This window comes from Ahaetulla prasina, chromosome 7, assembly GCF_028640845.1.
Source record: "Ahaetulla prasina isolate Xishuangbanna chromosome 7, ASM2864084v1, whole genome shotgun sequence".
NCBI lineage: Eukaryota > Metazoa > Chordata > Lepidosauria > Squamata > Colubridae > Ahaetulla > Ahaetulla prasina.
This window is the reverse complement of record NC_080545.1, coordinates 101,122,878-101,150,279: the sequence shown is the minus strand read 5'-3', so window position 1 is coordinate 101,150,279 and position 27,402 is coordinate 101,122,878. Positions and strand designations below refer to the sequence as shown.

General features: G+C 45.4%; 2 protein-coding genes across 2 annotated transcripts; both read right to left on the bottom strand.

Moving 5' to 3' along the window:
• Positions 1–10,103: 10,103 nt before the first annotated feature.
• SPMIP1 (sperm microtubule inner protein 1) lies at positions 10,104–15,765 on the bottom strand. The gene is made up of 2 exons (XM_058191095.1): positions 15,092–15,765; positions 10,104–12,783 (listed from the first exon to the last, which is right to left on the bottom strand). Exons 1-2 carry the CDS (start codon positions 15,561–15,563, stop codon positions 12,674–12,676), a joined length of 582 nt encoding a protein of 193 aa, XP_058047078.1. The 5' UTR covers positions 15,564–15,765; the 3' UTR covers positions 10,104–12,673.
• A 1,142-nt stretch (positions 15,766–16,907) lies between these two features.
• On the bottom strand, positions 16,908–20,731 carry ATP6V1F (ATPase H+ transporting V1 subunit F). The gene is made up of 2 exons (XM_058191407.1): positions 20,517–20,731; positions 16,908–18,787 (listed from the first exon to the last, which is right to left on the bottom strand). The coding sequence occupies exons 1-2, from the start codon at positions 20,672–20,674 to the stop codon at positions 18,586–18,588; spliced, it is 360 nt and encodes a 119-aa protein (XP_058047390.1). The 5' UTR covers positions 20,675–20,731; the 3' UTR covers positions 16,908–18,585.
• Positions 20,732–27,402: the final 6,671 nt, after the last annotated feature.

Sequence of the window (27,402 nt, the reverse complement as noted above, 5' to 3'; positions counted from 1 at the left end):
CGGATTCGTGATGGTTTTCAGGTAGGAAAGCACTAGCCTTTCAAAGGTTTTCATGACTACAGATGTTAGAGCAACTGGTCTGTAGTCATTCAGTTCCTTGATGGTGGGCTTCTTCGGCACTGGGATGATGGTAGAGCGTTTGAAGCAAGAAGGAACATAGCACATCTCTAGTGATTTATTGAAAATATGGGTGAAGATGGGGGCCAATTGGTCAGCACAGACTTTTAAGCAAGAAGGAGTTATCTTGTCTGGGCCTGGCGCTTTTCCTGGCTTTTGTCTGTGAAATAGGTCCTGCACTTCCTTTTCTGTGATCACTAGGGGTTGTGAACCCAATGAAATGGAGTCAGTTGTAGGAGGCTTGGCTGTTGTTGCTGTGTCTGAGATGGGGTTGTGGAGATAGGTGGCTGTAGTTTCCTTTCAAACCTGCAGTAAAACTCATTCAGGTCATCTGCCAGTTGTTGATTACCTTCAGCCTGGGAAGGAGGTTTGCCATAGCCGGTGATATTTTTAAGAGTTTTCCACATGTTTGCTGGTTCATTTGCTGAAAATTGATTCTTTAGCTTTTCAGAGTAAAAACATTACTCAAAGAAACTCATAGCTGCAGTACTAAAAAAGTTATTGAAAGAAAGTCCTAGCTACAGTACTAAAAACGTAACTCAAAGAAAGTCCTTGCTGCAGTACTAAAAACATTACTCGAAGAAACTCATAGCTGCGGTACTAAAAACATTACTCAAAGAAAGTCATAGCTACAGTACTAAAAACATTACTCAAAGAAACTCATAGCTACAGTATTAAAAACATTACTCAAAGAAACTCATAGCTGCAGTACTAAAAACGTTACTCAAAGAAACTCATAGCTACGGTATTAAAAACATTACTCAAAGAAAGTCATAGCTGCAGTACTAAAAACATTACTCAAAGTCATAGCTACAGTACTAAAAACATTACTCAAAGAAACTCATAGCTACGGTATTAAAAACATTACTCAAAGAAAGTCATAGCTGCAGTACTAAAAACATTACTCAAAGTCATAGCTACAGTACTAAAAACATTACTCAAAGAAACTCATAGCTACAGTATTAAAAACATTACTCAAAGAAACTCATAGCTGCAGTACTAAAAACATTACTCAAAGAAACTCATAGCTACAGTACTAAAAACATTACTCAAAGAAAGTCCTAGCTGCAGTACTAAAAAGTTACTCAAAGAAAGTCATAGCTACAGTATTAAAAACGTTATTCAAAGAAAGTCCTAGCTACAGTACTAAAAACGTTACTCAAAGAAACTCCTAGCTACAGTACTAAAAATGTTACTCAAAGAAACTCCTAGCTGCAGTACTAAAAAATTACTCAAAGAAACTCATAGCTATGGTATTAAAAACATTACTCAAAGAAACTCATAGCTGCAGTACTAAAAACGTTACTCAAAGAAAGTCCTAGCTACAGTACTAAAAACGTTACTCAAAGAAACTCATAGCTACAGTACTAAAAATGTTACTCAAAGAAACTCATAGCTACAGTACTAAAACATTACTCAAAGTCATAGCTACAGTACTAAAAACATTACTCAAAGAAACTCATAGCTACAGTATTAAAAACATTACTCAAAGAAACTCATAGCTGCAGTACTAAAAACATTACTCAAAGAAACTCATAGCTACAGTACTAAAAACATTACTCAAAGAAAGTCCTAGCTGCAGTACTAAAAACGTTACTCAAAGAAACTCATAGCTGCAGTACTAAAAACCTTACTCAAAGAAAGTCCTAGCTTTAGTACTAAAAACGTTACTCAAAGAAACTCATAGCTACAGTACTAAAAATGTTACTCAAAGACACTCATAGCTTTAGTACTAAAAACGTTACTCAAAGAAACTCATAGCTACGGTATTAAAAACGTTACTCAAAGAAACTCATAGCTACAGTATTAAAAACATTACTCAAAGAAACTCATAGCTGCAGTACTAAAAACATTACTCAAAGAAAGTCCTAGCTACAGTACTAAAAACGTTACTCAAAGAAACTCATAGCTGCAGTACTAAAAACGTTACTCAAAGAAAGTCCTAGCTACAGTACTAAAAACGTTACTCAAAGAAACTCATAGCTACAGTACTAAAAACGTTACTCAAAGAAACTCATAGCTGCAGTACTAAAAACGTTACTCAAAGAAAGTCCTAGCTACAGTACTAAAAACGTTACTCAAAGAAACTCATAGCTACAGTACTAAAAATGTTACTCAAAGAAACTCATAGCTGCAGTACTAAAAACATTACTCAAAGAAAGTCCTAGCTACAGTACTAAAAACGTTACTCAAAGAAACTCATAGCTTTAGTACTAAAAACGTTACTCAAAGAAACTCATAGCTACAGTACTAAAAATGTTACTCAAAGAAACTCATAGCTACAGTACTAAAAAAGTTACTCAAAGAAAGTCCTAGCTTTAGTACTAAAAACGTTGCGCAGAGAAGCTCATAGCTGCAGTACTAAAGACATTACTCAGAGAAGCCCTGCTCCCCTTTGGTGCTGCCATTGTTATTCTGTCCTTCTTGTTCTCGCCTGGCTCCTTCCTGACCTCCCTTCCCTTCACCCGGCAGCCTCTGCCGCCCCCTCAGCCGCCCAGCCGGGAGAAGGCCTTCATCTGGTTCTCCCCCCAGGACAAAAAGGAGGCTCTGCAGCGACTGGCAGAATCCCAGGCGGAGGGCGAACGCCGGCAACAGCAGGATAAGGAGCGCCAAGCTCTACGGGTGAGCATCTTCCGGTCCCCGATCCCGCTTGGACCCAGGAGAAGTGGCCCCCCTCTTTCCCTCTCGCTGACCCAAGAGGCATTTCACAAAGTCCTACAGCTGGAAGGGACCTTGGAGGTCTTCTAGTCCAACCCCTTGTGAGATTTAAAACCCAAATTTTGATACTCACAACTCCCAAGACAAGTCCGATTAACAAAATCAAAGATTTATTGTAGAAAAATATGAAAATAAATAAAAAAAAGAAAAGCGGTTGCAAGCGCGGCCTCTTAGACTCTTCCCAAATGGATTGAGTTCAAAGAGCGGAAAAAGCAGTTTTCAAGCTACACATTTTATACTCCTGTACAATGCACGCCACGCCTAAGAAATTCCCCCCTTGCCCCCTTTGTCCTTTTCGTTGTTTTACACTTTTAAGGGTCTTCTTGGCAATTTCCGTCCATCCTCTGATATCTTTTCTTATTTAATTGTAATTTTCCCCTTGGGCCGATGTTCCTGTCCCCTGGTAGGATTTTTGGCCCAGGTGTAAGTTTCTGTCTCCTGGGGAGCTCTTAGCAAGTCATAATACATTGTCTCCACTGGTTACCATTTGTGGTCACTTTGCATAGCCAGAAAACAGCAAACAGTCTCACATTTTGGTATTACATTTGTTACAATTTATAAAAGAATAACCTTTATTTATTTCCTTTACCCTTGCCCAAGGGAGGAGATCTTTAAAGCCTCCAATGTTGAAGCGCCCCCAACTTCTGGAGGCAAGCCGAGTTCCATTGATGGATTGTTCTCATTGTCAGGAAATTTCTCTTATTTCCAGGTTGGGTCTCTCTCTCTCTGATGAACTTCCCCCCTCCTTTCCTTCCTTCCTTCCTTCCTTCCTTCCTTCCTTCCTTCCTTCCTTCCTTCACTTCTCCCTCCCTTCCTCCCTCCCTCCCTTCACCTCTCCCTCTCCTTCTTTCTTCCTCCCTCCCTCCCTCCCTTCCTTCACCTCTCCCTCTCCTTCAGCTTCCTTCCTTCCTTCCTTCACTTCTCCCTCCCTTCCTCCTTCCCTCCCTTCACCTCTCCCTTCACCTTGCTTCCTTCCTCCCTTTGCCTCTCTCTCTCTGTCCCTCTTCTTCCCTCCCTCCCTTCCTTCCTTCGCCTCTCCCTCTCCTTCAGCTTGCTTCCTTCCTTCCTTCCTTCTTTCACTTCTCCCTCCCTTCCTCCTTCCCTCCCTTCACCTCTCCCTCTCCCTTCACCTTGCTTCCTTCCTCCCTTTGCCTCTCTCTCTCTCTGTCCCTCTTCTTCCCTCCCTCCCTTCCTTCCTTCACCTTTCCCTCTCCTTCACCTTCCTTCCTTCCTTCCTTTCTTCCTTCCTTCCTTCCTTCCCACTTAGCAATAGACCATAGATTTATATACCGCTGCACAGTGCTTTCCAGCCCTCTCTAAGCGGCTTACACAGTCAGCCTATCGCCCCCAACAATCTGGGTCTTCATTTGACCCACCTCGGAAGGATGGATCAGTCAACCTTGAGCCGGTCAGGATCGAACTCCTGTCAGTGGGCAGAGTCAGCCTGCAAATGCTGCATCCTAACCACTGGGCCACCACGGCTCACCACTAGCAGTCCCATCAACACAACCTGTAACATCTGGAACTCCAGGATGTGTGTTTTGTGGCTCCGAGAGTTAGCTACTCCAGCCTGCGTGATGGCTCAGGGCATAATAAAGAGGGAACTGTGAATTCCAGGTAGAAGGGATGTAGAGACCAGCCTGCATGGTGGAAGAGACCAGTGGACATCTGAAGCATTCTAGAACAGGGGTCTCCAACCTTAGCTACTTTAAGCCTGGTGGATTTCAACTCCCAGAATTCCTCAGCCAGCAATGCTGGCTGGGGAACTCTGGGAGTTGAAGTCCACCAGGCTTAAAGTTCTAGAGTATTGGGGTACATGAGGTGCTCTGGTTTTCAGAGCCATTGAGGAAGACATCCGGTGCCCCCAGGAATAGTACCGTTTCCCCAAAAATAAGACCCAATCGGAAAATAAACCCTAGCATGATTATTCAGGATGCTCGTAATATAAACCCTACCCCAAAAATAAGCCCGAATAAGATTGTCAGCACACAGAGGTGTTTAGTACTGTATTTCCCCCCCAAAATAAGACCTAACCAGAAAATAAGCCCTAATTTGTCTTTTGGAGCAAAAATTAATATAAGACCCGGTCTTATTTTGTGGGGGGGGGGAAACACGGTGTTACACCCCTAAAACTTGCCGAAAGCAACATGGAGAGAAAGATCTTCCTCCCTTAAGTTCCAGGAACGGCTCTCTATAGCCAAACGTCGGAGGTCCACGGAGGATCTTCTGGGAGATGGTCCAGGAGACCGATGGCCCTGGGCGTCAGCAACCTACGGAGGCCAGGTATGGATTTATCCCATTGGAATAAAATTATTGTGGTAATAAAAATTAACTCCTGGGGGTGGAAGCGAATCCAAGGTCTTTGGAGCTTTAAAGGGCCTCTGTGGCTCAGACTGGTAAGACAGTCTGTTATTAACAGCAGCTGCTTGCAATTACTGCAGGTTCTAGTCCCACCAGGCCCAAGGTTGACTCAGCCTTCCATCCTTTATAAGGTAGGTAAAATGAGGACCCAGATTGTTGGGGGCAATAAATTGACTTTGTATATAATATACAAATGGATGAAGACTATTGCTTAACATAGTGTAAGCTGCCCTGAGTCTTCGGAGAAGGGCGGGATATAAATGCAAATAAAAAAATAAATAAAAAATAATAATAATAAAAAGACTTTACAACAGGGAGTTTGTTCAATGTGTTTGGGTCAGGTATGTGTGTGGTACTGGTAAGGGGTGCGGTGGCCTAGAGGTGGCGCTCTCGCCTCACAACCAGGAGGCTGTGAGTTCGATCCTAGGTAGAGGCAGATATTTCTCTCTCTGGGCACAATGAGAATGTATCTGCTGAACAAAACTCCACACTGGCGACATGAAGAGCATCCGGCCAGTAAACACTCAGCTCCATTCAGTCCCCCAGATTCCACCCCAATGCAAGAGATTATGGGATCGTTAAAAGATGATGACGATGATGTGTTGTGTGGTATTGGTAGCCTACTTACGAAATGAATTAATTACTAATAGCAAGGAATCTTTGTAGCTCAGGGTTGAACTGTTGTGGGGTCCTCTCTGAGCTTTTGGCGGTTTTCTTGCAGACATTTCATGACCCAAGTAGGTAACACCATCAGTGCTAGAAGGGGGTGAGATTTGTGGTGTCGTTTCATGACCTTTGGGAATTCCAGACCCCAAAATGGCAAATCCTGGGGCCTGTTCCAAAAACATAGCCAACCTTCAGCCTTACATCTCTACGTATCAACTGGAACGGATTACAAATTCCACTCCTTTATGAACTGATTTTCGGCCACACCATGGAGCAAGACTAAAGCCAGCGAAGCTGGAGGTCTCTTTCCTAGAGAGTGCTGTTCTTTGCGCCCATGGGTGGCCAGCTGGGACAAATCTTTGGACCTTCCCTTCTGGCAGGATGAAGCTGGGCAGAAAATGGCTGTGAAGACCCATCTGGAGAAGGTCAAGAGAGAAAGGACCTACATCATGCAGTCCAAGAGAGAAAGGTAGGCGTGTGTCTACCTTTATCGCAGGTTCTTCCCTAAACCAGGGGTCTCCAAATTGGCAACTTTAAGCCTGGTGGACTTCAACTCCCAGAATTCCCCAGCCAGCTGGCTGGGGGATTCTGGGAGTTGAAGTCCTCCAGGCTTAAAGTTGCCAAGGTTGGAGACCTCTGCCCTAAACCGCTCCCAATTCCATCGATTCAGTTTCAAGAGAGATGTTAACATTTCCGGATCCTCAACTGGGAGTTTCCTTTATATCTTCCCGTAAGGCAGAGGCGAAGGGGAGCGATGGCCCTTGACGACTTGTGGACTTCAACTCCCAGAATTCCTGCCCACTGGCTCAGGAATTCTGGGAGTTGAAGTCCACCAGGGTTAAAGTTGCCAAGGTTGGAGACCTCTGCCCTAAATCGCTCCCAATTCCATTGATTCATCCAATCCAATGGTGAAGAGGTCCTGAAATGCCGTAGGATTTTAGTTTTAGGAGAAGTTTATCATGTACCACTGAGTCAAAAGCTTTGCAGAAGTCTATGTAGATTGCATCTATTGCTTTCCCTTGATCAAGGCTGGTAGTCCATATGTTTTTGCAGTGGAGAAGTTGTAAGTTACATGATTTTTTTTTTTCTGAAACCAAATTCAGATTCAGTTTCAAGAGAGATGTTAACATTTCTGGATCCTCAACTGGGTGTTTCCTTTATATCCTCCCGTAAGGCAGAGGCGAAGGAGAGCGATGGCCCCTTGACAACTTGTGGACTTCAACTCTCAGAATTCCTGCCCACTGGCTCAGGAATTCTGGGAGTTGAAGTCCATGCGTCATAAAAGGACCGTAATTCCCCACCTGTGCTCTTAGGGATGGGGAAGACACTGTATTTGGTAGAACACAATCTACGAGAGTGACGTGTAGAACTCAACTGCATGCAACAAATATATGTGGGATAGAATACAGAATAACAGAGTCGGAAGGGGCCCTGGAGGTCTTCTAGTCCAACCCCCTGCTTAAGCAGGTGATCCTGTACCAGTGATGATGAATCTTTTAGACATCGAGTGCCCAAACGGCGCACGAGTGCATGCCCAAACTGAAAGGTGTGCACACGCACACACTAGCATGCGTGGACATGTGTGCAGACACATGTGTGACATTCTCATGCGCTGACATGCATACACGCATGTGCAGCAAAGACCCAAAGACCAGCTGGCTGGCAGGAGGCGGAGCATCCCAACACCAGCAGCGTAGCAAGAGGGAAGATTTTTTTTTTTCGTGAGCTTCTGTTTCATCGTTTGCAGAGAAACAGAAGCTCACAAGAGAAACGCCACGGAGATCTGACCTGGGGCAACGGTGCGCATGCCAATAGAGAGGGCTCTGCGTGCCACCTCTGGCGCCATAAGTTCACCATCACGATCCTATACCTTCTGGGCAAACGGCTATCCAATCTCTTCTTGAAAACCTCCACTGTCGGAGCATCCACAACCTCTGGAGATAATAAGCCTTTCCACCGATTAATTGTTCTGTCAGGAAATTTCTCCTTAGTTCTCAGTTGTTTCTTTCCTTGATTAGTTTCCACTCTGTTGTGCCTCGCTCGCCCCCCCCCCCGCCCCCGCAGCCGGGCCCCTCTCATCTCCTGCTATCTCAGCAAGAGACTGATAGTGCAGAAGAATGTCCTGGCATGCCTCCAGCCCCCAGCCCTGGCACCATGCCCGGACAAACCGAGCAAACAAACCTCCCTCCGATAGCATGTGCGCCTGAAGCCAGCCACGAGCTGGGATTACCGGCAGCTGGGGATGAAACGATGCAATGGATAGATCCACGCTTCCGGAGAATGGAGAGGCGACGTCAGCAAAAGGAAGGGAGGGGCAGGCCTGGATAAGTGCTGAGTCATGGAGCCACACCCCATGGCCTATAAAGGATCTGCTTTCTGGCATTCTCTGAGTCAGGCAAAGTCTAACTTGGATTGCTGAAGTCACATCCTGGTCTCCTGCCTGCCCTGAGAACTCTGACAGAACTTTGGCAAAGCTGCAGAGGCTTTGCAGCCACGCTTGATACGGACTTCCCCGACCCGGCCGTCAGAGGAGGAGTGGGACACGACACACTCATTGCTTCTTGTCCTGCCTTCAGGTGCTTTGGATAATAGCTTGATTCTCTCTTCTTTGGGGCAGCCCCTGAGATATTGAAAGACTTCAATTCTGTCTCCCCTAGTCCTTCTTTTCATTAAACTAGACATACCCAGTTCCTGCAACCGTTCTTCATACATTTTAGCCTCCAGTCCCCTAAAATCCTCTTGGTTGCTCTTCTCTGCAGTCTTTCCAGAGTCTCAACATCTTTTTTATATCGTGGTGACCACAACTGGATGTAATATTTCAAGTGTGGTATGTAGAGAGAAACGTGGTACCTTGGTACCCAACTGCTTTGAAACTCATCGATACCCGACGCATTTTGACGTGAAAATTTTGCCCCGATATTCATTGTTTGTTTGATCCTCAACTCATAAGCTAGAACTGGTTGGTGGCTGCCTGGTGACTCACTACATTGTTCGTTATGGGGGGAAATGTTTGGTACTCATCGCTTTTGGTCCTCCTTATGCCTCCCGGAGTCAATTAACGATGAATATTGAGGGACCACTGTCTACATAAAAAAATAACTTTAGGAAAAATGAGATGGAACTTTCCTGATGGCCGGTGTATTTTGGTGTCCTCAGTCCCCGGGAAGCCCTGCCTGCCCCATCTCTGTCTCTCTCCCTCCCACAGGAACACCCTGAAGTTCAAGGAGCTCCTGGACCCACTGGTGGCCCCCAGAGAGGAGAAGCCTACGCCGCGACAAGCTGAGGACCTTCAGCAGAGGGGATGTCCTTCGGGATCTCCTGGAGACCCAGTGAAGTTGAAGGCTCTTTCTCACATCTCCCGTATGATTCCCAAAGAAGAATAAGTGGGGAGGGAGGAGGAATGGTGGTGGAGGAGGTAGAGGTGAAGATGGTGATGGTGGAGGTGGAGGAGGAAGGAGAAGAAACAGAAAAGAAGAAGAGGAGGAATGAGGAGGAGGAGGAGGAGGAGGAGGAGAGAAAAATAATGGGAAAAAGGAAAGGAGGAAAGAAGGAGAGGGGGAAGGAGAAGGAAGAGAAGGCAAATAATGGGAAAAAGGAAAGAAGGAAAGAAGGAGGGGGGAAGAAGAAGGAGGAGAAGGAGAAGGAAGGGAAGGAAAATAATGGGGGAAAGGAAAGGAGGAAAGAAGGAGAAGGAGAAGGAGAAGGAGGAGAGGAAAGAACGGGGCACTGTGTGCCTACCGTCCCTGTCCTAATATTCCTTTTTACTTACTCTTTTCATGTCTCCAAATTATGTTTATACTTTTACCTGCTATCTTATATACGGCTAACAAGGAGGAGGAGGAGGAGGAGGAGGAGGAGGAGGAGGAGGAGGAGGAAGAGGAGGAGGAGGAAGGGCAAGGGGAGAGGAGAGGAGAGGAGAGGAGAGGAGGAGGAAAGAAAGAAAAGAGAAAGAAAAGAAGACTATCATCTTTGGTGGACAATCACAGGAAGAATAAACCGCAGAAGGATGGTCGCAGTTGGGCAAGAATGACCTACTTGGATTTACAAAAAAAAAAAAGTGCAGGAATATTCTTGATGAATTCTTGTGTTGTATTCTTCTTTGCAAGACATCTTCAGCACATCGTTGTCACCCATGGGTGAAAATTCATTTGTCTTTATTCATTGTCCATTCATCCCAACACAGCCATTCCCCCCCCCCCCCCGCCCACTTCTGGGATGTTATCAACCATGGTTCAGGGCTCTCCAACCTTGGTCCCTTTAAGACTTGTGGACTTCAACTCCCAGAGTCCCTCAGCCAGCAAAGCTTCCTTCCCCATGAGTGGAGTGGGGTGGGAATGGAGATTTTGCAGTATCCTTCCCCCCTGGAGTGGGGTGGGAATGGGGATTTTGCAGTATCCTTCCCCTGGAGTGGGGTGGGAATGGGGATTTTGCAGTATCCTTCCCCCAGGAGTGGAGTGGGAATGGAGATTATGCAGTATCCTTCCCCTGGAGAGGGGTGGGAATGGGAATTTTGCAGTATCCTTCCCCTACCACACCCAACAAGCCACACCTACAGAACCGGTAGTAAAAGAATTTGGATTTCACCACTATTTTGTAGATGATTTGATCCATGATGAAGCAGGCAGTGTTTCTAATATGTTCTCCTTGCTGTGTGTTGCTGTCTTATTTCACAGAAGTGTACAACGTATGGAGTTGGAATGGTTTTTACCAAGAATCCATTAAACCCGTGTTTTTGAAGCTTGCCAACTTTTAAGATGTGTGTGGACTTCAATTCCCAGAATTCCGTGGTTCAAACCCCTCAAAACTGACGAAGGAACTGAAATGGACGGCTTAATTACGGTCATAATTCAAGGAGGGCCATTAATGACTTATGACTGAACTCCATGCGGGTCATGTGATCAAAACTCAGAGGCTTGGCAACTGGCATGTACTTATGTCGGTTGCAGTGTTGCGGGGTTTTGCGGCCTTCTGACCAGGAAAGTTTATGGGGAAGCCAGATTCACTTAACAACCGTGTAACTTGACTTAACAACGTCCGTGATTCACTTAACAACTTCGTCAGGGAAGATCGTAAAATGCAGCAAAGCTCACAATTGTCTTGCTTAGCAACAGAAATTTTGAGCTCAATTGTGGTCGAAAGTTAGGTACTACCTGTAGCCCCTCATAGTGAATATACTGCAGTTGTCCAAAAATGCAAAATGTCCATGGATTAAAACCTTGGAAGAAAGTTTGAAGCCCATTGAATGACACCTAGAGTCCCTAATAGGATGACACGACCCCCTGGAGCCGGAATTTCCGTTGCTAAGGAAGACGGTTGTTAAGTGAGTCACAGACCTCTCTGAGATCACAGAGTTCTGTCTCCTTCCCCACTTCAGACCCACGAGCTGGCCTTCAGCCGGTGGATTCATGGCTCTTATCAGTCTTGGCAGAGAAATCGCAGCTGCCTGCCAACGTTCAAACAAATGACTCACGTAGCAAGACTTTCAGCTCTTTTTGAAATGGTTCAGCTAAACTTTTGCTTCCCGTGGAGTGAGAGCAGTCCCAAAGCTCCTTATATATCCTGTGGGGTGGGGCTCCTGCCCCCCATTTCTTTTGATGACACCGCCTCTTTAATCTTCTGAAGCGTGGGTCAATTCAAGCTTGACTATTATTATTCTCACCTTGGTCTGAAGGCATAGCCTGGGGAAGGGAGGAATCAGGGGATGACGGCCTCATTACGTCCTCCGACTGGCCTGGTTCTGGCTCCTGGAGTCGGGCCAAAGGCATCGGGGCTCCCAAGGTAAGCCTTACCGGCCCTTCCCCCTCACTTTCGGAGTCACTTTCGGGCATGGGGCCAGGTTCGGGGGCTGGAGTCACACGGAGTGAAGCTAGGCCTTTCTTTTCACTGCCCAAACCTGCCTTGGATAGATGGTTCTAGATCAGGGGTGCCAAACTCAAAGACTGTGGCCCGCATCCGGCCCACAGGGTGCTCTGGAAACAGCAAAGGACCAGCCTATGGTGCTGCTGCCAGTGAAAACAGAGCTCAGGAGGGCCATATGCAGGCCTCCTGGGCTCTGTTTTTGGCCGCGACAGCCTCCTGCAGCCCTCTGCAAGCAAAAATGGAGCTCAGAAGAATGGTGGGTTGCCACCGGTTCGCCCCAGATCAGGTGAACCAGTAACAGCAGCAGTGGGAGGCTCTGCCCACTTCGCCGGATGTCTCTGCGCATGGGTAGAAGTGTTGCGCACGTGAACATGTGCACACCCATGAGCAAACCGGTAGTGGCGGGATTTGAAACCCTGTACTGCTTGGGAGGGCCACACGCGGGCCTCCCAAGCTGTTTTTGGCTGCAACAGCCTCCTGCAGCCCTCTGCAAGCAAAAACAGAGCTCAGGAACAGTGGTGGTTACTACTGGTTCGCCCCGGTTTGGGAAAACCAGGGCGAACCAGTGGTGGTAGGAGGCGCTGCCCACCCGCCCGGATGTCTCTGTGCATATGCGCAAGTGCGCACACCTCAAGCAAATCAGTAGTGGGAGGATTTGAAACCCACTACTGCTCGGAAGGGCCATACTTGGGCTTCCCAGGCTCTCTTTTCGCGGGCAGAGGACTGCGAGAGGACATCACGCCCAAAAGCAGAACCTCAATGAGTGACATCAAGCTGGCCACGCCCCCCCCACCCCACTCCAAGGTCAAATACAACCCTGATGCAGCCCTGAATGAAGTTGAGTTTTTGACAGCCCTAATCTAGATCATCCTGAAGCCACCTTAGATACCGGCCAAGGAAGGAGACGGCCACCAAAGTAATCACATAGTCTCGGTTTTGTGGAATTGACACTTCAGAGGGCCACATCCCGAGGATGCAGCAAAGAGAAGGCGCCGTTCTTTCGGAAGAAGCTGTCGGTGCGGGTCTTGGCCGTGGGGGCCACGTGGGAGGCAGCCATTTTCCCTGGAAGACAGAAATTGAGGTGTGAGGAGAGGAGAGAAAAATAAGAGGAGGGAGCTGTGTGGTCCCTTTGAGGTTAAAGTCCTCAACCTTGGGCTTGAGAGACCCTAGGGGGACTTGAAAGACCCTAGGGGGACAGGGCTTGAGAGACCCTGGGCTTGAGAGGGCTTGAGAGACCCTAGGGGGACTTGAGAGACCCTAGGGGGACAGGGCTTGAGAGACCCTGGGCTTGAGAGGGCTTGAGAGACCCTAGGGGGACTTGAGAGACCCTAGGGGGACAGGGCTTGAGAGACCCTGGGCTTGAGAGGGCTTGAGAGACCCTAGGGGGACTTGAGAGACCCTAGGGGGACAGGGCTTGAGAGACCCAGGGCTTGAGAGACCCTAGGGGGCTTGAGAGACCCTAGGGGGACAAGGCTTGAGAGACCCAGGGCTTGAGAGACCCTAGGGGGACTTGAGAGACCCTAGGGGGACAAGGCTTGAGAGACCCAGGGCTTGAGAGGGCTTGAGAGACCTAGGGGACTTGAGAGACCCTAGGGGGACAGGGCTTGAGAGACCCTGGGCTTGAGAGGGCTTGAGAGACCCTAGGGGGACTTGAGAGACCCTAGGGGGACAGGGCTTGAGAGACCCTAGGGGGACTTGAGAGACCCTAGGGGGACAGGGCTTGAGAGACCCTAGGGGGACTTGAGAGACCCTAGAGGGACAGGGCTTGAGAGACCCTAGGGGGACTTGAGAGACCCTAGGGGGACAGGGCTTGAGAGACCCTAGGGGGACTTGAGAGACCCTAGGGGGACAGGGCTTGAGAGACCCTGGGCTTGAGAGGGCTTGAGAGACCCTAGGGGGACTTGAGAGACCCTAGAGGGACAGGGCTTGAGAGACCCTAGGGGGACTTGAGAGACCCTAGGGGGACAGGGCTTGAGAGACCCTAGGGGGACTTGAGAGACCCTAGGGGGACAGGGCTTGAGAGACCCTGGGCTTGAGAGGGCTTGAGAGACCCTAGGGGGACAGGGCTAGGAGAAGGCCAAGGAGTAGCTCATAGAACTGTAGAGTTGGAAGGGACCTTAGAGGTCTTCTAGTCCAACCCCCTGCTCAAGGCAGGAGTTCTCACACCCTCCTAGAAAAATGGTTGTCCTGTCTTTTCTTGAAAACCTCCAAAGATGGCACAATACAACTTCAGGAGACAAGCTATTGATTAATTGGAAAACAGGAAATTCCTTGTTTTCAAGTTGGAACTCTCTCTCATGAGCTTCCACCCATTGCTTCTTGTCCTGCCCTCGAGTGCTTTGGAGAATAGGACAACCCCATCTTCTCTGTGACATCCCCTCAATTTATGTGAAGACAGCTGTCATGTCACTCCCAACCCTTCTTTTAGTTGGGCTAAACCAGAGATCTCCAAACCTGGCAGCTTTTAACATTTGTAAACTTCAGCTGGCTGGAGAATTCTGGGAGTTGAAAGTCTGCAAGGCGATCCAACCAGTCAGTCCTAGAGGAGATCAACCCTGACTGCTCTTTAGAAGGCCAGATCCTGAAGAGGAAACTGAAATACTTTGGCCACCTAATGAGAAAGAAGGACTCCCTGGAGAAGAGCCTAATGCTGGGAACGATGGAGGGCAAAAGAAGAAAGGGATGACAGAGAACGAGGTGGCTGGATGGAGTCACTGAAGCAGTAGGCATGAGTTTAAATGGACTCCAGAGGATGGTAGAGGACAGGAAGGCCTGGAGGAATGTTGTCCATGGGGTCGCGATGGGTTGGACACGACTTTACAACTAACAACAACAACATATAGAGAGCAATATGGTGTAGAGGTACCGTGATATTCAGCTGCTTTGAAACTCATCGAATTTGGTATTCAACGCATTTTGACATGAAAATTTTGCCCCGGTACTCATCGTTTGTTTAGTACTCAACGCACAAGCTAGAACTTGTCGGTGTCGGCTGCCTGATCTCAACATCTCAACATCTTTTGTATATTGTGGCAACCAAAACTGGGTGCGAATATTCCAAGTGTGGCCTTACCAAGGCCTTATAAAGTGGTATCAACACTTCACATGACCTTGATTCTATCCCTCTGTTTATGCAGCCTAGGATTGTGTTGGCTTTTTTGGGCTGCTGCAGCACACGGCTGGCTCCTGTTTAAGGGATTGTCCACCAGGACTCCAAGATCCCTCTCACAGTTACTGCTATTGAGCCATGTACCACCTATTCTACACCTGTGCATCACCCCTGACCCTGCATCGTGGATCCTCCGCCTGTCCACTTACACGCATGCCCAGTGCCCCCTGCCCCCTGCGTCCTTCCAGCCCAACCACTCACCCATCTGCCAGCCGTAGGTGAAGTTGGTGGTGATGGGGAAGGTGTATTTTTCCTCCGGCGGGACGAGGAGGCGCAGCTTCAAGTAGCGGAAACGTCCTTCGTCCTCGTGAGAGATACCCTGGTAGAGAAGGTTGCGCACTTCGCGAGGAGCCGGCTTCATCTCCATCTCCAGGAGGGCCTTGTCCAGCCCGGTCAGGTCGCGTTGCCGAGGCAGCGGCTGGACCGGCTTGGGCAGGGGAGGAGGGAGGGGTGGAGGGGGAGAGCTGGGTTTGACTGGGGGTGGGGGGCGGACGGAGGGCAGGCGTAGGGTGGTGTCTTCAGCTTTCTTGCGGCGTTCGCGTAGGCTCTCCTGCTTGGCTTTGACCAAGGCCCCGTACTTTTGGTGCCAGGCAAAACGGAGCATGATCTCCTTCCCATATTCTTCCTTCCAGAAGTTCTGCTGGAGGGTGTCCATGTTGAGTGGACGCGCCATGGTTGAGCGGGACAAGAGTGTGGTGGCCCTGCCCGGCTACCCACGAGACTTATCTGACCGGGACCACAGATGCTGGCTTCCCTTCCTAAACCCTCTTCTCGTAGCGGCATAGAGACAACCCGCCAGTTGGTCTTCCTTTCAGTCGTTAAGGGTGGAGCTGGATGTTCTTGAGGGCTTCCAGTGGTGGCCATCAAATTTGGTGAGCTGCTACTTCACAGCTGCTGTCACAGCCTCTTGTGAGGTCACGTTTCCCCTCCCCCTTCCTCCAGGAGTGAGTCAAAAGAGGGGACCCCACCCCCACCCCGAACCTAAACCAGGAGGGGCCAAAATGATGGCATCCACATCACCAGGGGTCCCTTGAATTGGCTCAGGCCGTTTTCCATTCTTGGTAGCCAACCCAACCCAACCCTTTGTCTGGAATGATATAGGCGGCTTCCTGCTTGAGCAAGGAGGTGGATTAGAAGATCTCCACGGACCCTCCCAACCCTGTTATTCTATGTTCTGAGGCAGGGGTCTCCAAACTTGTCAAGTTTAAGACTTGTGGACTTCAACTCCCAGAATTCCTCAGCCAGAAATCTCCAAACTTGTCAAGAGAGAGGGAAAGGGAGAGGGAGGGCGGGAGGGAGAGAGAGAGAGAGAGAGAGAGAAAAGAGAGAAAAAGAAAAAGGGGGAAAGGGAAAAAGAAAGAAAAGAAAAAAGAAAAGAAAGAAAGAAGACGACTTCTAAACAACAAAAACTAATTCTCATGCTTACTTTCTTAGCATTAGAAGAAAAAGGAAGGGAAGGGAAGGGAAGGGAAGGGAAGGGAAGGGAAGAGAGGAAAGAAGGAAGGAAGAAAGAGAAAGAAAGAAAGAAAGAAAGAAAGAAAGAAAGAAAGAAAGAAAGAAAGAAAGAAAGAAAGAAAGAAAGAAAGAACTCCTCACCTAGATCCCTCTCTGAATGACCCAGTTAGCTTAAGAATTGAACTAATCAAGAAAACAGCATCGATACTTTTCAGACTTGAGCTGCTTCGTCATTTAAGACCACCATGAATCAGAAGCAAACCACGATGAATCGTCCCAACCGAAGAAACCGATCGATGCGGCCATTTCTCTCTGCACAAGAAGCTCCTTTGCAGGTGGCACCCAGGAAGTGACTCACGAGCGCATGCCAAGGACAGGCACCGTCAACTTCTCCATTTGACAGATTGCAGGGAAAGAGGGACCCCCACACTGGCTGGGCTCAAAATAGCTTGCGGAGTCAGAAACACAAATGGGGAGGGGGGGCCGGCGGAGGACACACAAATATTTTACATCTGAATCGCCTCCCACTTCACCCAACTTGACCACTCAAAACAGACCGAAATTAAACAGAAATCAGTTTTATTAATTCCTTCCATCCAGTCGGGTTTTGGTTTAACAGGCATGGTTGCTTCCGAGACACCAGGGGAATTGCAACTGCTATTAGATAATCACTTTGTAGGCAGGGTAGGGGAGAAAAGGGGATCAGACTTTCCCAGTTGGGGGGCCTAGACCCCAAACACCACCACTTCCGATGGATCGTGGGAAGCCACTAGGCCAGGGTTTTTCAATTTAGCCACTTTAAGATGCGGGGACTTCAACGCCCAGAATTCCCCAGCCAGCCTTGTTTAGAACCAGGGGATTCTGGGAGTTGACGTCCACACGTCTTGAAGTGGCTGAAGATGAGACACATTGAATAGGATGGTGGAACGTCATTCTCAGTTTTGGCAGCTTTACGATGGATGGACTTCAACTCCCAGAATTCCCCAGCCAGCCATGCTTAGAACGATGCTGCCTAGGGAATTCTGGGAATTGAAGTCCACGCAGGTTAAAGCGGCTAAGTTTGTGACATTATGAATTGGATGGTGGAACCAACCTTGGCCACTTGAAAATGTATGGACCAACTCCCAGAATTCCCCACCCAGCCGTGCTTAGAACCCTGCTGGCTGAGGAATTCTGGGAGTTGAAGTCCACACCACATCTTCAAACAGCCAAGGCTGGGAAACCTGGCTCTAGGCTGAAGAAGACTCAAAATGGTTCATCGGAGCAGAACTTCCTTCTAGACAACCAACGGTCAAGGGGACGTCTTGGCCATCGGAAGCAGAATTCCTTTTTGAGGGAAGGCAAAAATTAGGAAAATTTTTCATCTGGGTTGCAATATCTCAGGGAGGGGAGATGTTTGGCTATTGCAGGGGTCTCCAACCTTGGCAACTTTAAGACTTGTGGACTTCAACTCCCAGAGTTCCTCAGCCAGCTTTGCTCTCAGGAACTCTGAGCGTTGAAGTCCACAAGTCTTAAAGTTGGTACGGTTGGAGACCCCTGGGCTATTGCACTGTAGGAGAAAGATAAACAAACTAGCTTCTTGCAAGCAACAAGTCAGGATATCCCATCTTAACATCAAACCCATTTTGGGGGTTCCATCCTCAAGGAAAGGGTTTAAATAGCAAGAAGGAGGAGGAGGACAGGGAGAAGCAGCAGAGGACTTGGGCCAAAGTAGATCTGTGGTGAGGACCATAACTGGTCATGAAGAACAAGGGACATGGAATGGCAACCAGGCCAATTCCGACCTCAGAGAAAATCAGGAACCCAGCCTAGGTCCTGGGAAGAAGATTGGGGTCTTCTCCCAAGAGTCCCAGATGAAGGGGAAGTGGACACCAAACCACCAGCGTTGAATTCCACCCGTCTTAAAGCGGCTGAGAAATACTGAATTGGATTGTGGAACTTCACTCTCAACCTTGGCCACTTGAAGACCTGTGGACTTCAACTCCCAGAATTCCCCAGCCAGCCACGCTTAGAACTTCCGGGTTCCTGACTCCCATGAGGTCAACAGGGTGGGGTGAAGAGCAGCCTGGATGCTCAAAAAGACCAAAGAGTTCGTCTCCAACGAAGATTCCTTCTTCCGCATGACGAGGAGCAGAAGGTGAAAGACCACAAGGCAACACAAGGAGAGGAAGGGGCCAAGAAAGGAGGACCACCGCGAAGCAGAAGCCGGCCCGGGAAGGGAGTGGGCTCTCCTGGCCCGCCTATCGCAAGTCTTCAGCGGTGAACATGCCCCTGGCGCGGCGTAGGATGGAGTCTTTGGAGGCGTCGTAAGGGTGCTCCTTGGAGGGGATCTCCAGCACGGCCGGCAGGGACTTGTTGTGCGCGTCAATGACGTGGCGGATCATCTCCGCGATGAACTGGTTGATGAGGACGATGCCGATGTCCTCGCGGGCCAGGAAGCTCCTGCGGGCAGAGAGGAGAGTGGGGAGGAGAGGTCAGCTACTGGGGGCTCCCCCTGCTGCTAATGGGGCTTTCTCTGCTATGGGGGCTCCTACTGGGACTCCACCGGCTCTTTGCCACTCCACCTGCTACTACTGGGGCTTTCTCTAATATTAGGGAAAATACTGGGCTACTACTGGGGCTACTCCATCAACTCCTTGGGGCTCCCCCTGTTACTACTGGGACTCCCACTACTACTGGGCCTCCTACTGGGACTTCATCAGCTTCTTGGGGCTACACTTGCTACTACTGGGGCTCCCCCTACTATTGCGGTTACTACTGGGGCTCCGTCTATTACTGGAGCTACCACTGGGACTCCCCTTAATACTGGGGCTACTACCAGAACTCCATCAGCTCCTTGGGGCTGCACTTGCTACTACTGTAAATGGAGGACGACCTGTACAAATTATGGGAATAAAAAAATAATTTAGAAGATTAAAACGAACCAAAGGCAGACTTTCTCTACGGGAAGAAAACGCCATAAAACCTATTCAGGGAAGGAACTTCTGAGTTCGCAGATTTTCTGGTGGAAGAAATTCCCACCATCCAGTTGAGTGTTCCTCAACCCTCGGGCACTTTAAAGATGTGCGGACTACAACTCCCAGGATCCCTCAGCCAGCTGGGGGATCCTGGGAGTTGTAATCCGCCCATCTTAAAAGCGGCAGAGATTGAGAAATAACCGGTTTGATTTCTGAATCAAAGGCATGGCCCACCGAGTTCACCCGAAGACCAAACGAGGGTTTTCCCCAAAACCGTGGAAAATTACTCACTACGACGTCCTAACATTGGGCAGAGATCGAATCCTGCCTCCTTTGAATCTTCTCCTCTTCTCAAGGTCACAAATGACAGGGAGCTGATCCTTCCCAAGTAAACCAAGACCGGCAGAAAGCAGCCAGAGCCGGAGTTTGGTTTGTTTGTGGGCAAACATTGGCCCAACCCAACACCTTCTCAATTTTGCCGGAGGCGAGAATACAGGATCTTTTTGGCCAATTCTAACCAGGATCAGTTTAGAACAGGGGTCTCCAACCTTGGTCCCTTTAAGACTCGTGGACTTCAACTCCCAGAGTTCCTCAGCCAGCTTTGCTGGCTGAGGGACTCTGGGAGTTGAAGTCCACGAGTCTTAAAGGGACCAAGGTTGGAGACCCCTGGTTTAGAAACCCAACAGGGAGGAAATTTAAGGGGAGGTGTGTGTGTGTGTGTGCATAGAATCCCACCGAGCTAAAAGCAACTAAAAGCATTTAAAAATGCAGAGCAACAGTGGGAAAGGGACCTGGGAGGTCATCTAGCCCAACCCCCTGGCCAAACAGGCGAGAGACCCTGTACTATTTCAGATAGGGGGGGCTGTCCAGCCTCAACCCCATCCTTGCTTCCCAATTCCTCCCCAATTGAGTTCCTTCTCTTTTCCCCATTAAAAGAACCCCCATTAAATGTAATTGCTTTCCCCCCCCCTCCGCCGCCTGGAATGGTTTAGCCTCCTCTTTTGCGACACCCCCGCCGAAAAAGTAGGTGGTCTCTTCCGCCCTGAACCCATTGGCTTGGTTTCATCTAAACTTCCCCCCCCCATGACAAGCAATGGTCCCTTCCCAAATGAAGCGCCCCCCCGTTTTCCAAGATCAATGGTCCTTCCCTTGCCGTTTCCCGGGCAACCGCCTCCCGGCTCTTCCCTCTCCTTCGCCACCTCCCTCCTCCTCACCGAAAAACCTCCTCGATCTCGGTCAGCGCCGTTTCTTTCTCCACCACCAGGAAGTTCGGGCGCCGGTGCTTGTCCAGCTCGCCCACGCCGCCCAGCAGAAAACCGGTCACCGTGTCTTCGTCGCCCAGCACGGCGATCAGTTTCCCCCGCCCGGCCATGATCGCTCCAAGGACGGAGAAACAGCAAGCAAAATCAGCTGTCTCGTCGCGCAGGCGCCGTAGCAAGCTTATAACGCGCCGAGATGCGCATGCGCAATGTTCCAAGGCCCGTGTGCCTGCCTCGGCGCATGCGTTGTTCATAAGAAGCCTACTGAAATCATCGGAAGCATTGGCTGAATTTATTGAAGTGGACCCCCAAGAGGTAGCTTACCAAATTGATAAAATATATAGAGTTAATTCCTGGATTGCAAGACAGAGAAAGCTTCCTCGGGACATTGTGGTTTATTTTGTGAAAAGGACTATGAGAAATCAGATTCTGCAAGTTTCATATCAGACAACTTTAAAAATTGGAGAACAGGAGTTGAAGGTGTTGAAAGAGATTCCTTCAAAGATGTTAAGAGACAGGAAGGAATTTGCTTTTTTTACACAAGAACTTAAAAAACATCAGATTCAATTCAGATGGGAGGTGCCAGTTGGACTGACAGTATTCTATCAAGGAAGGTGAAGGAGGAGGAGGAGGAGGAGGAGGAGGAGGAGGAAGAGGAGGAGGCTCCAGTGACGTCACCCTCCTGCTGGGTGCTCTAACAGAGCACTCCGTGTTAGAAGATTGTAAAAGTCAGTGAAACAGAAAAAAAATCGCTGTTCACTGAGCTTAGCATACCCTCTGGGCGAAAGAGGGTTATCAGAGTTGTGGAAAAGTGGCAGGTCTGACAGGGGGTTTCCTGGATTTATGACCCCACCGAATTCCACTCCCTCCAACTTCAGCACGCTCCTGTTTTTATCAGGAAAAAGGAGTGGGAAAGTCGCTTCTGCTCAAAAGGACTTATTAAATTGATTGATTTTCTAAGCAGACGGGAATTTCACAAGCGCTCGATCTTTGATGTAGAATCAGCAGGGCAAGTATACCGACTCCCTTTTTGAAACCTGAAACCTTTCTTTGTCTTTGATTAATTGACTTTTAAAATGGCGTCTGAAAGTGAAAGTAAAATTTTTTAGTACGATAAAGTAGCGTTATTTGTGGATTGTTACAAACGGAGTTTTTTTTTATACTGAAAGGAGTAAAGGAAAGTTTTTAAGTTTAAATTCCTGACTCTTATGAAGACAGAATGGCAGCTAAACCTTTAAAGCCTTCTGGAAGAAGGGGATCTGAACCAAATCTTGAGGATATATTGAAAGTACAATTAAAACTTTCTGAAGATAGGCAAAAAGAGATGATGGAGAATTTTAATGCAAAATAAGAGAAGATATTCTCATGGCTGTTCAAGGATTGAGTAAAAATTGAGGGATTGGAAGTGGAAATGCAACAGATCTCTCAGTCAAATAAGCATTTAGAAGACAAAATGAAAGGTGTTCAGAAAAAAGTGGATCAAAATGAAGATCAGGTTGTGATATTACAATATAAACTTATGGAAGGAGCTCTTAGAATTGTGGTATGCAAGAAGAGCGAGGAGAAGACTTAAGAAAAATTATATCAGAAGCATTGGCTGAATTTATTGAAGTGGACCCCCAAGAGGTAGCTTACCAAATTGATAAAATATATAGAGTTAATTCCTGGATTGCAAGACAGAGAAAGCTTCCTCGGGACATTGTGGTTTATTTTGTGAAAAGGACTATGAGAAATCAGATTCTGCAAGTTTCATATCAGACAACTTTAAAAATTGGAGAACAGGAGTTGAAGGTGTTGAAAGAGATTCCTTCAAAGATGTTAAGAGACAGGAAGGAATTTGCTTTTTTTACACAAGAACTTAAAAAACATCAGATTCAATTCAGATGGGAGGTGCCAGTTGGACTGACAGTATTCTATCAAGGAAGGAGATATAGAATTGACACTGTTTTAAAGGCAAAGGATTTTCTTTCTACAGTTTTGAAAGTCGAAATAGAAGTGATAGAAAAACTTCAAGAGACTCAAGAAGGCGTGGTGATCCAAGAGCCTTTATTGCTGCCAGTATTAGAGGAACCACAAGAGCAAAGGGTGACAAGAGGAGCCCTTAAGCGTAAAGAAGAGCAACAGTCTCAAAGTAAAAGTCAGGATCCCAGTATGGAAGCTGTGGGAGGAGCTAGACGGAAGATACCGGAGGAGGAGCTTCCGTTGTCTGCTTCAAAGCTTCAGGAGGCCAGTAATGGCAAATAGAATCTTGTCATGGAATGTTAATGGCTTGAATTCAGCTCAGAAAAGAAGGAAAATATTTCACTACTTGAAACAATTTAAAAATGATGTGATTTGTTTGCAAGAGACACATATAAAATTATCAGACCAAAAATATTTAATTAATTCAAAATTGGGTAACCATTTTGTTGCATCAGCTTTGGAAAAGAAGCATGGAATTGTTGTATATATCAGGAAGGATATACCAGCTAAGTTAATTGAGGCAGATATTCAAGGAAGATTTATTGCTATTGAACTGGTGATAGATGCAAAAAAGACTTTGCTGATAGGTATTTATGCACCTAATCAGCAACAAGAAAAGTTTTACAAAATGTTACATGAGAGGTTGACCCTCTGGGATTATAGTTCGTTTATTTTATTAGGAGACTGGAATGGAGTAATTGATACAAGAAGGGATAAGAGAACCTCCTCCAAGAAGATACCTATACATGCAAAATTACCAAAATCCTTTTTTGAAATGATGGAAGACTTTGAGTTTAGAGATATATGGAGGTTACGGAATCCAGATGAGAGAGATTTTACTTTTTTCTGATAGGCATCAATCTTTTTCACGTATTGATTTTATTTTAATTTCTAATGACTTGCTTTCTAGGGTGAAGAAAACGAAGATATTTCCGAGGTGTTTAACTGACCATAGCCCAGTATGGATGGAATTATTACAAGGGAAAAAAGGTGGTAGAACATGGAGGTTGAATGAAAATCTGTTTAGATATGAGGATAATGTAACTTATTGTAAGAAACAGTTAAAAGAATTTTTTGATTTTAATATGTACAAAGGGACACCTATAGGAACTGTGTGGGAGGCGAGCAAAGCGTGTATTAGAGGGATATTGATTTACTTGGACAATAGGCAAAGGAATAATAAACAAAGGCAGCGTAGGTATTTGGAAGAAGAAATTCAAAGGAAGCAACAGTTATTAATTCAAAACCCACAAGATCACAAACTTAAAGAGGCTATAAAAATATTACAGAGTCAATTTAATATGTTAATGGCAGACCAGGTGGCAACGAATATACAATATGCTAAACATAATACCTTTTGTAATGCAAATAAACCTGGGAGATGGTTGGCATATAATTTAAGGAAGAAACAGAAAGCACGTGTCATACAAAAAATAGAATATAAAGGTAAAGAGATATACCAACAGGATAAAATTAAAAGGCATTCTCAGAATTTTATACTGCACTATATGCAAAAGACAAAATATTGAATAGGGACATTTATGATTATTTGAAAGATTATAAGGTTAATATTCTAACATTAGAACAGAGGAGGAGCTGAATCGGCCGATAGCTACTGGAGAAATAGTGGAGGCAATTAAACAATTAAAATGGGAAAACCCTGGTACAGATGGTCTTACAGCAACTTATTATAAAAACACAGGATGAAATATTAGGCCCACTTAAAGAATTATTTAATCAGATACAATTAGGGTGAATACCCCGTCATGGAAAACATCTTTTATTTCACTGATACCAAAGAGGAGCAAGACTGCTCTAAACCTGGTAACTACAGGCCGATTTCACTTTTAAATAATGATTATAAGATTTTGTAAAAATAATAGCAAATAGATTAATGTTAGTTTTACAACAAAGAATTCATACTGATCAATCTGGTTTTATAAAAGGGAGGCAGATGAGGAATAATGTTAGACAGATTATTAATATATTGGAATATTTGGAAAAGAAGAATACTTCAGTGGCACTTATTTTTTTGGATGCAGAGAAAGCCTTTGATCGATTGCATTGGGATTTTTTATTTAAATTAATAGAGAAAATGCAATTTGGAGACTGTTTTATTAGAATAATTAAAGCGATTTATGGAGAGCAAACAGCACAGATTATAGTAAATGGTAGCTTGACAGAAGTTATTAAGATTGCGAAAGGAACGAGACAGGGATGTCCCTTATCACCATTATTGTTTGTTTTGACTCTGGAACCATTATTAGATAAAATACGAGAATTAATGAAAATAGAGGGAATTAAGATTAGACAATATGAGTATAAAGTTAGAGCTTTTGCAGATGATGTAGTGGTTACGTTAACAAATCCTATAAATTCAAGTAGATTTTTGTTGGAAGTAATTGATAAATATGGAAAGGTATCAGGATTTAAAATAAATCAGAATAAAACAAAAGTGATAATTAAAAATATGTCTATACAACAGAAACAAAAACTAGAGGAAATGACAGGATTTGAGGTAGTAAAAAAGGTTAAATATTTAGGAGTCTATATTAGCTCATCAAACAAGAAACTTTATAAGAATAATTATGACTTGCTATGGCAAAAAGTTCAGAATGATATGAGTGGCTGGAAGAAATTGCAGTTATCCCTATTGGGAAGGATTGCGGCTATTAAAATGAATGTGTTACCTAGATTTTTGTTTCTGTTCCAGATGATACCAATAATTAAAAAGGATAAAAATTTGGAAGATTGGCAGATTGGGATTAACAAATTTATATGGCAGGGTAAAAGGCGAGGTTAAAATGAAATTAATACAGGACACACGGGAAAGAGGTGGTTTAAGAATACTTAACTTTAAATTATATTATGAAGCAGTAGCCCTTTCAGTAATAAGTGACTGGTTTAACTTAACAGAGGAAAGAATTTTGAATATAGAAGGTTATGACTTGTTATATGGATGGCATGCGTACTCATTTTATGAAAAAGTGGATAGGGCTTTTAAGAACCATGTGTTGAGAAGTGCTCTTTTGCAGGTCTGGAAAAAATATTCCTATAAATTAGAATACAAGATTCCTATATGGGCGAGCCCTAGGCATGCAATAGAGAATATAAATATAGAACAGAAACAGGAAATGATTACTTATAAAGAACTTTTGTATGTTGAAGGAGGTAGATTGCAATTAAAATCATTACAGGTATTAAATGAAGAAGGGAGGAATTATACTTGGTTTCAATATGGGCAAATAAGTGCTAGATGGAAAGAAGATCAAAAAATTGGTATAGAGCAGAACGAGGGAAATTTGGTAAAGCAAATTAGAAATCAGTCTCAGGAGCATATAAAGAGATTGTATAATGTGTTACTTGAAATAGATTCTGAAAGGGATTTGGTAAAGGATTGTATGATAAAATGGGCACAGAATATTCAGGAACCAATAATGTTGGAAACATGGGAGAAAATTTGGGTTAGAAATGTTAAGTTTACACAAGCACAGAATTTAAGGAAAATTTTTATAAGATGTTTTATAGATGGCACTTAGATCCCAAAAATTATCATGTATGTATCCTAATATCAAGCGAAATGTTGGAGGTGTGATTGTGATGACGCTACATATTTTCATATTTGGTGGACTTGCAAGAAAATTAAGGTCTTTTGGATAAGAATTTGGTGGATTATTCAAAATGTACTGAAGAAGAAGATAAAGTTCCTGCCACAATTTTTCCTTTTGGGAATTATAACGGATTGTACAGGGATTGAGACTAAATTGATTCTGAATTTAATAACAGCAGCAAGACTGTTGATTGGACAATATTGGAAGAAGAAGAGATACCTACAATAGAAGAATGGATATTAAAGTTATTAATTTGGCTGAGATGGCTAAAATCTCAGCTTTTAAAAGACAATACAGGAAAGATATTTAATTGAATGGAAAAATGGATTGATTATCTACAAAACAGATATCAGATTAAGAAATATCAGATTGCCTTTGAATAATTAGAAAGTTATTTTATGTAATGGGGAGGTTGGGAGATGAAAAGCTTTGGATGTGGTTATTTGGATTGGAAGGAAAATTTTATTCTATGTTTGGTTTATGTATAACAATACCTTGTGATTGACCAGGAAGCCAGGAGGGGAATTTTTTGGGAGGAGGGGAAAAAGGGGAAAATGTTTTGTTTTTAAAACTCTTTCAATAAAAAATCTGTATTGATTTTATTTTAATTTCTAATGACTTGCTTTCTAGGGTGAAGAAAACGAAGATATTTCCGAGGTGTTTAACTGACCATAGCCCAGTATGGATGGAATTATTACAAGGGGAAAAAGGTGGTAGAACATGGAGGTTGAATGAAAATCTGTTTAGATATGAGGATAATGTAACTTATTGTAAGAAACAGTTGAAAGAATTTTTTGATTTTAATATGTACAAAGGGACACCTATAGGAACTGTGTGGGAGGCGAGCAAAGCGTTTATTAGAAGGATATTGATTTACTTGGACAATAGGCAAAGGAATAATAAACAAAGGCAGCGTAGGTACTTGGAAGAAGAAATTCAAAGGAAGCAACAGTTATTAATTCAAAACCCACAAGATCACAAACTTAAAGAGGCTATAAAAATATTACAGAGTCAATTTAATATGTTAATGGCAGACCAGGTGGCAACGAATATACAATATGCTAAACATAATACCTTTTGTAATGCAAATAAACCTGGGAGATGGTTGGCATATAATTTAAGGAAGAAACAGAAAGCACGTGTCATACAAAAAATAGAATATAAAGGTAAAGAGATATATCAACAGGATAAAATTAAAAAGGCATTCTCAGAATTTTATACTGCACTATATGCAAAAGACAAAATATTGAATAGGGACATTTATGATT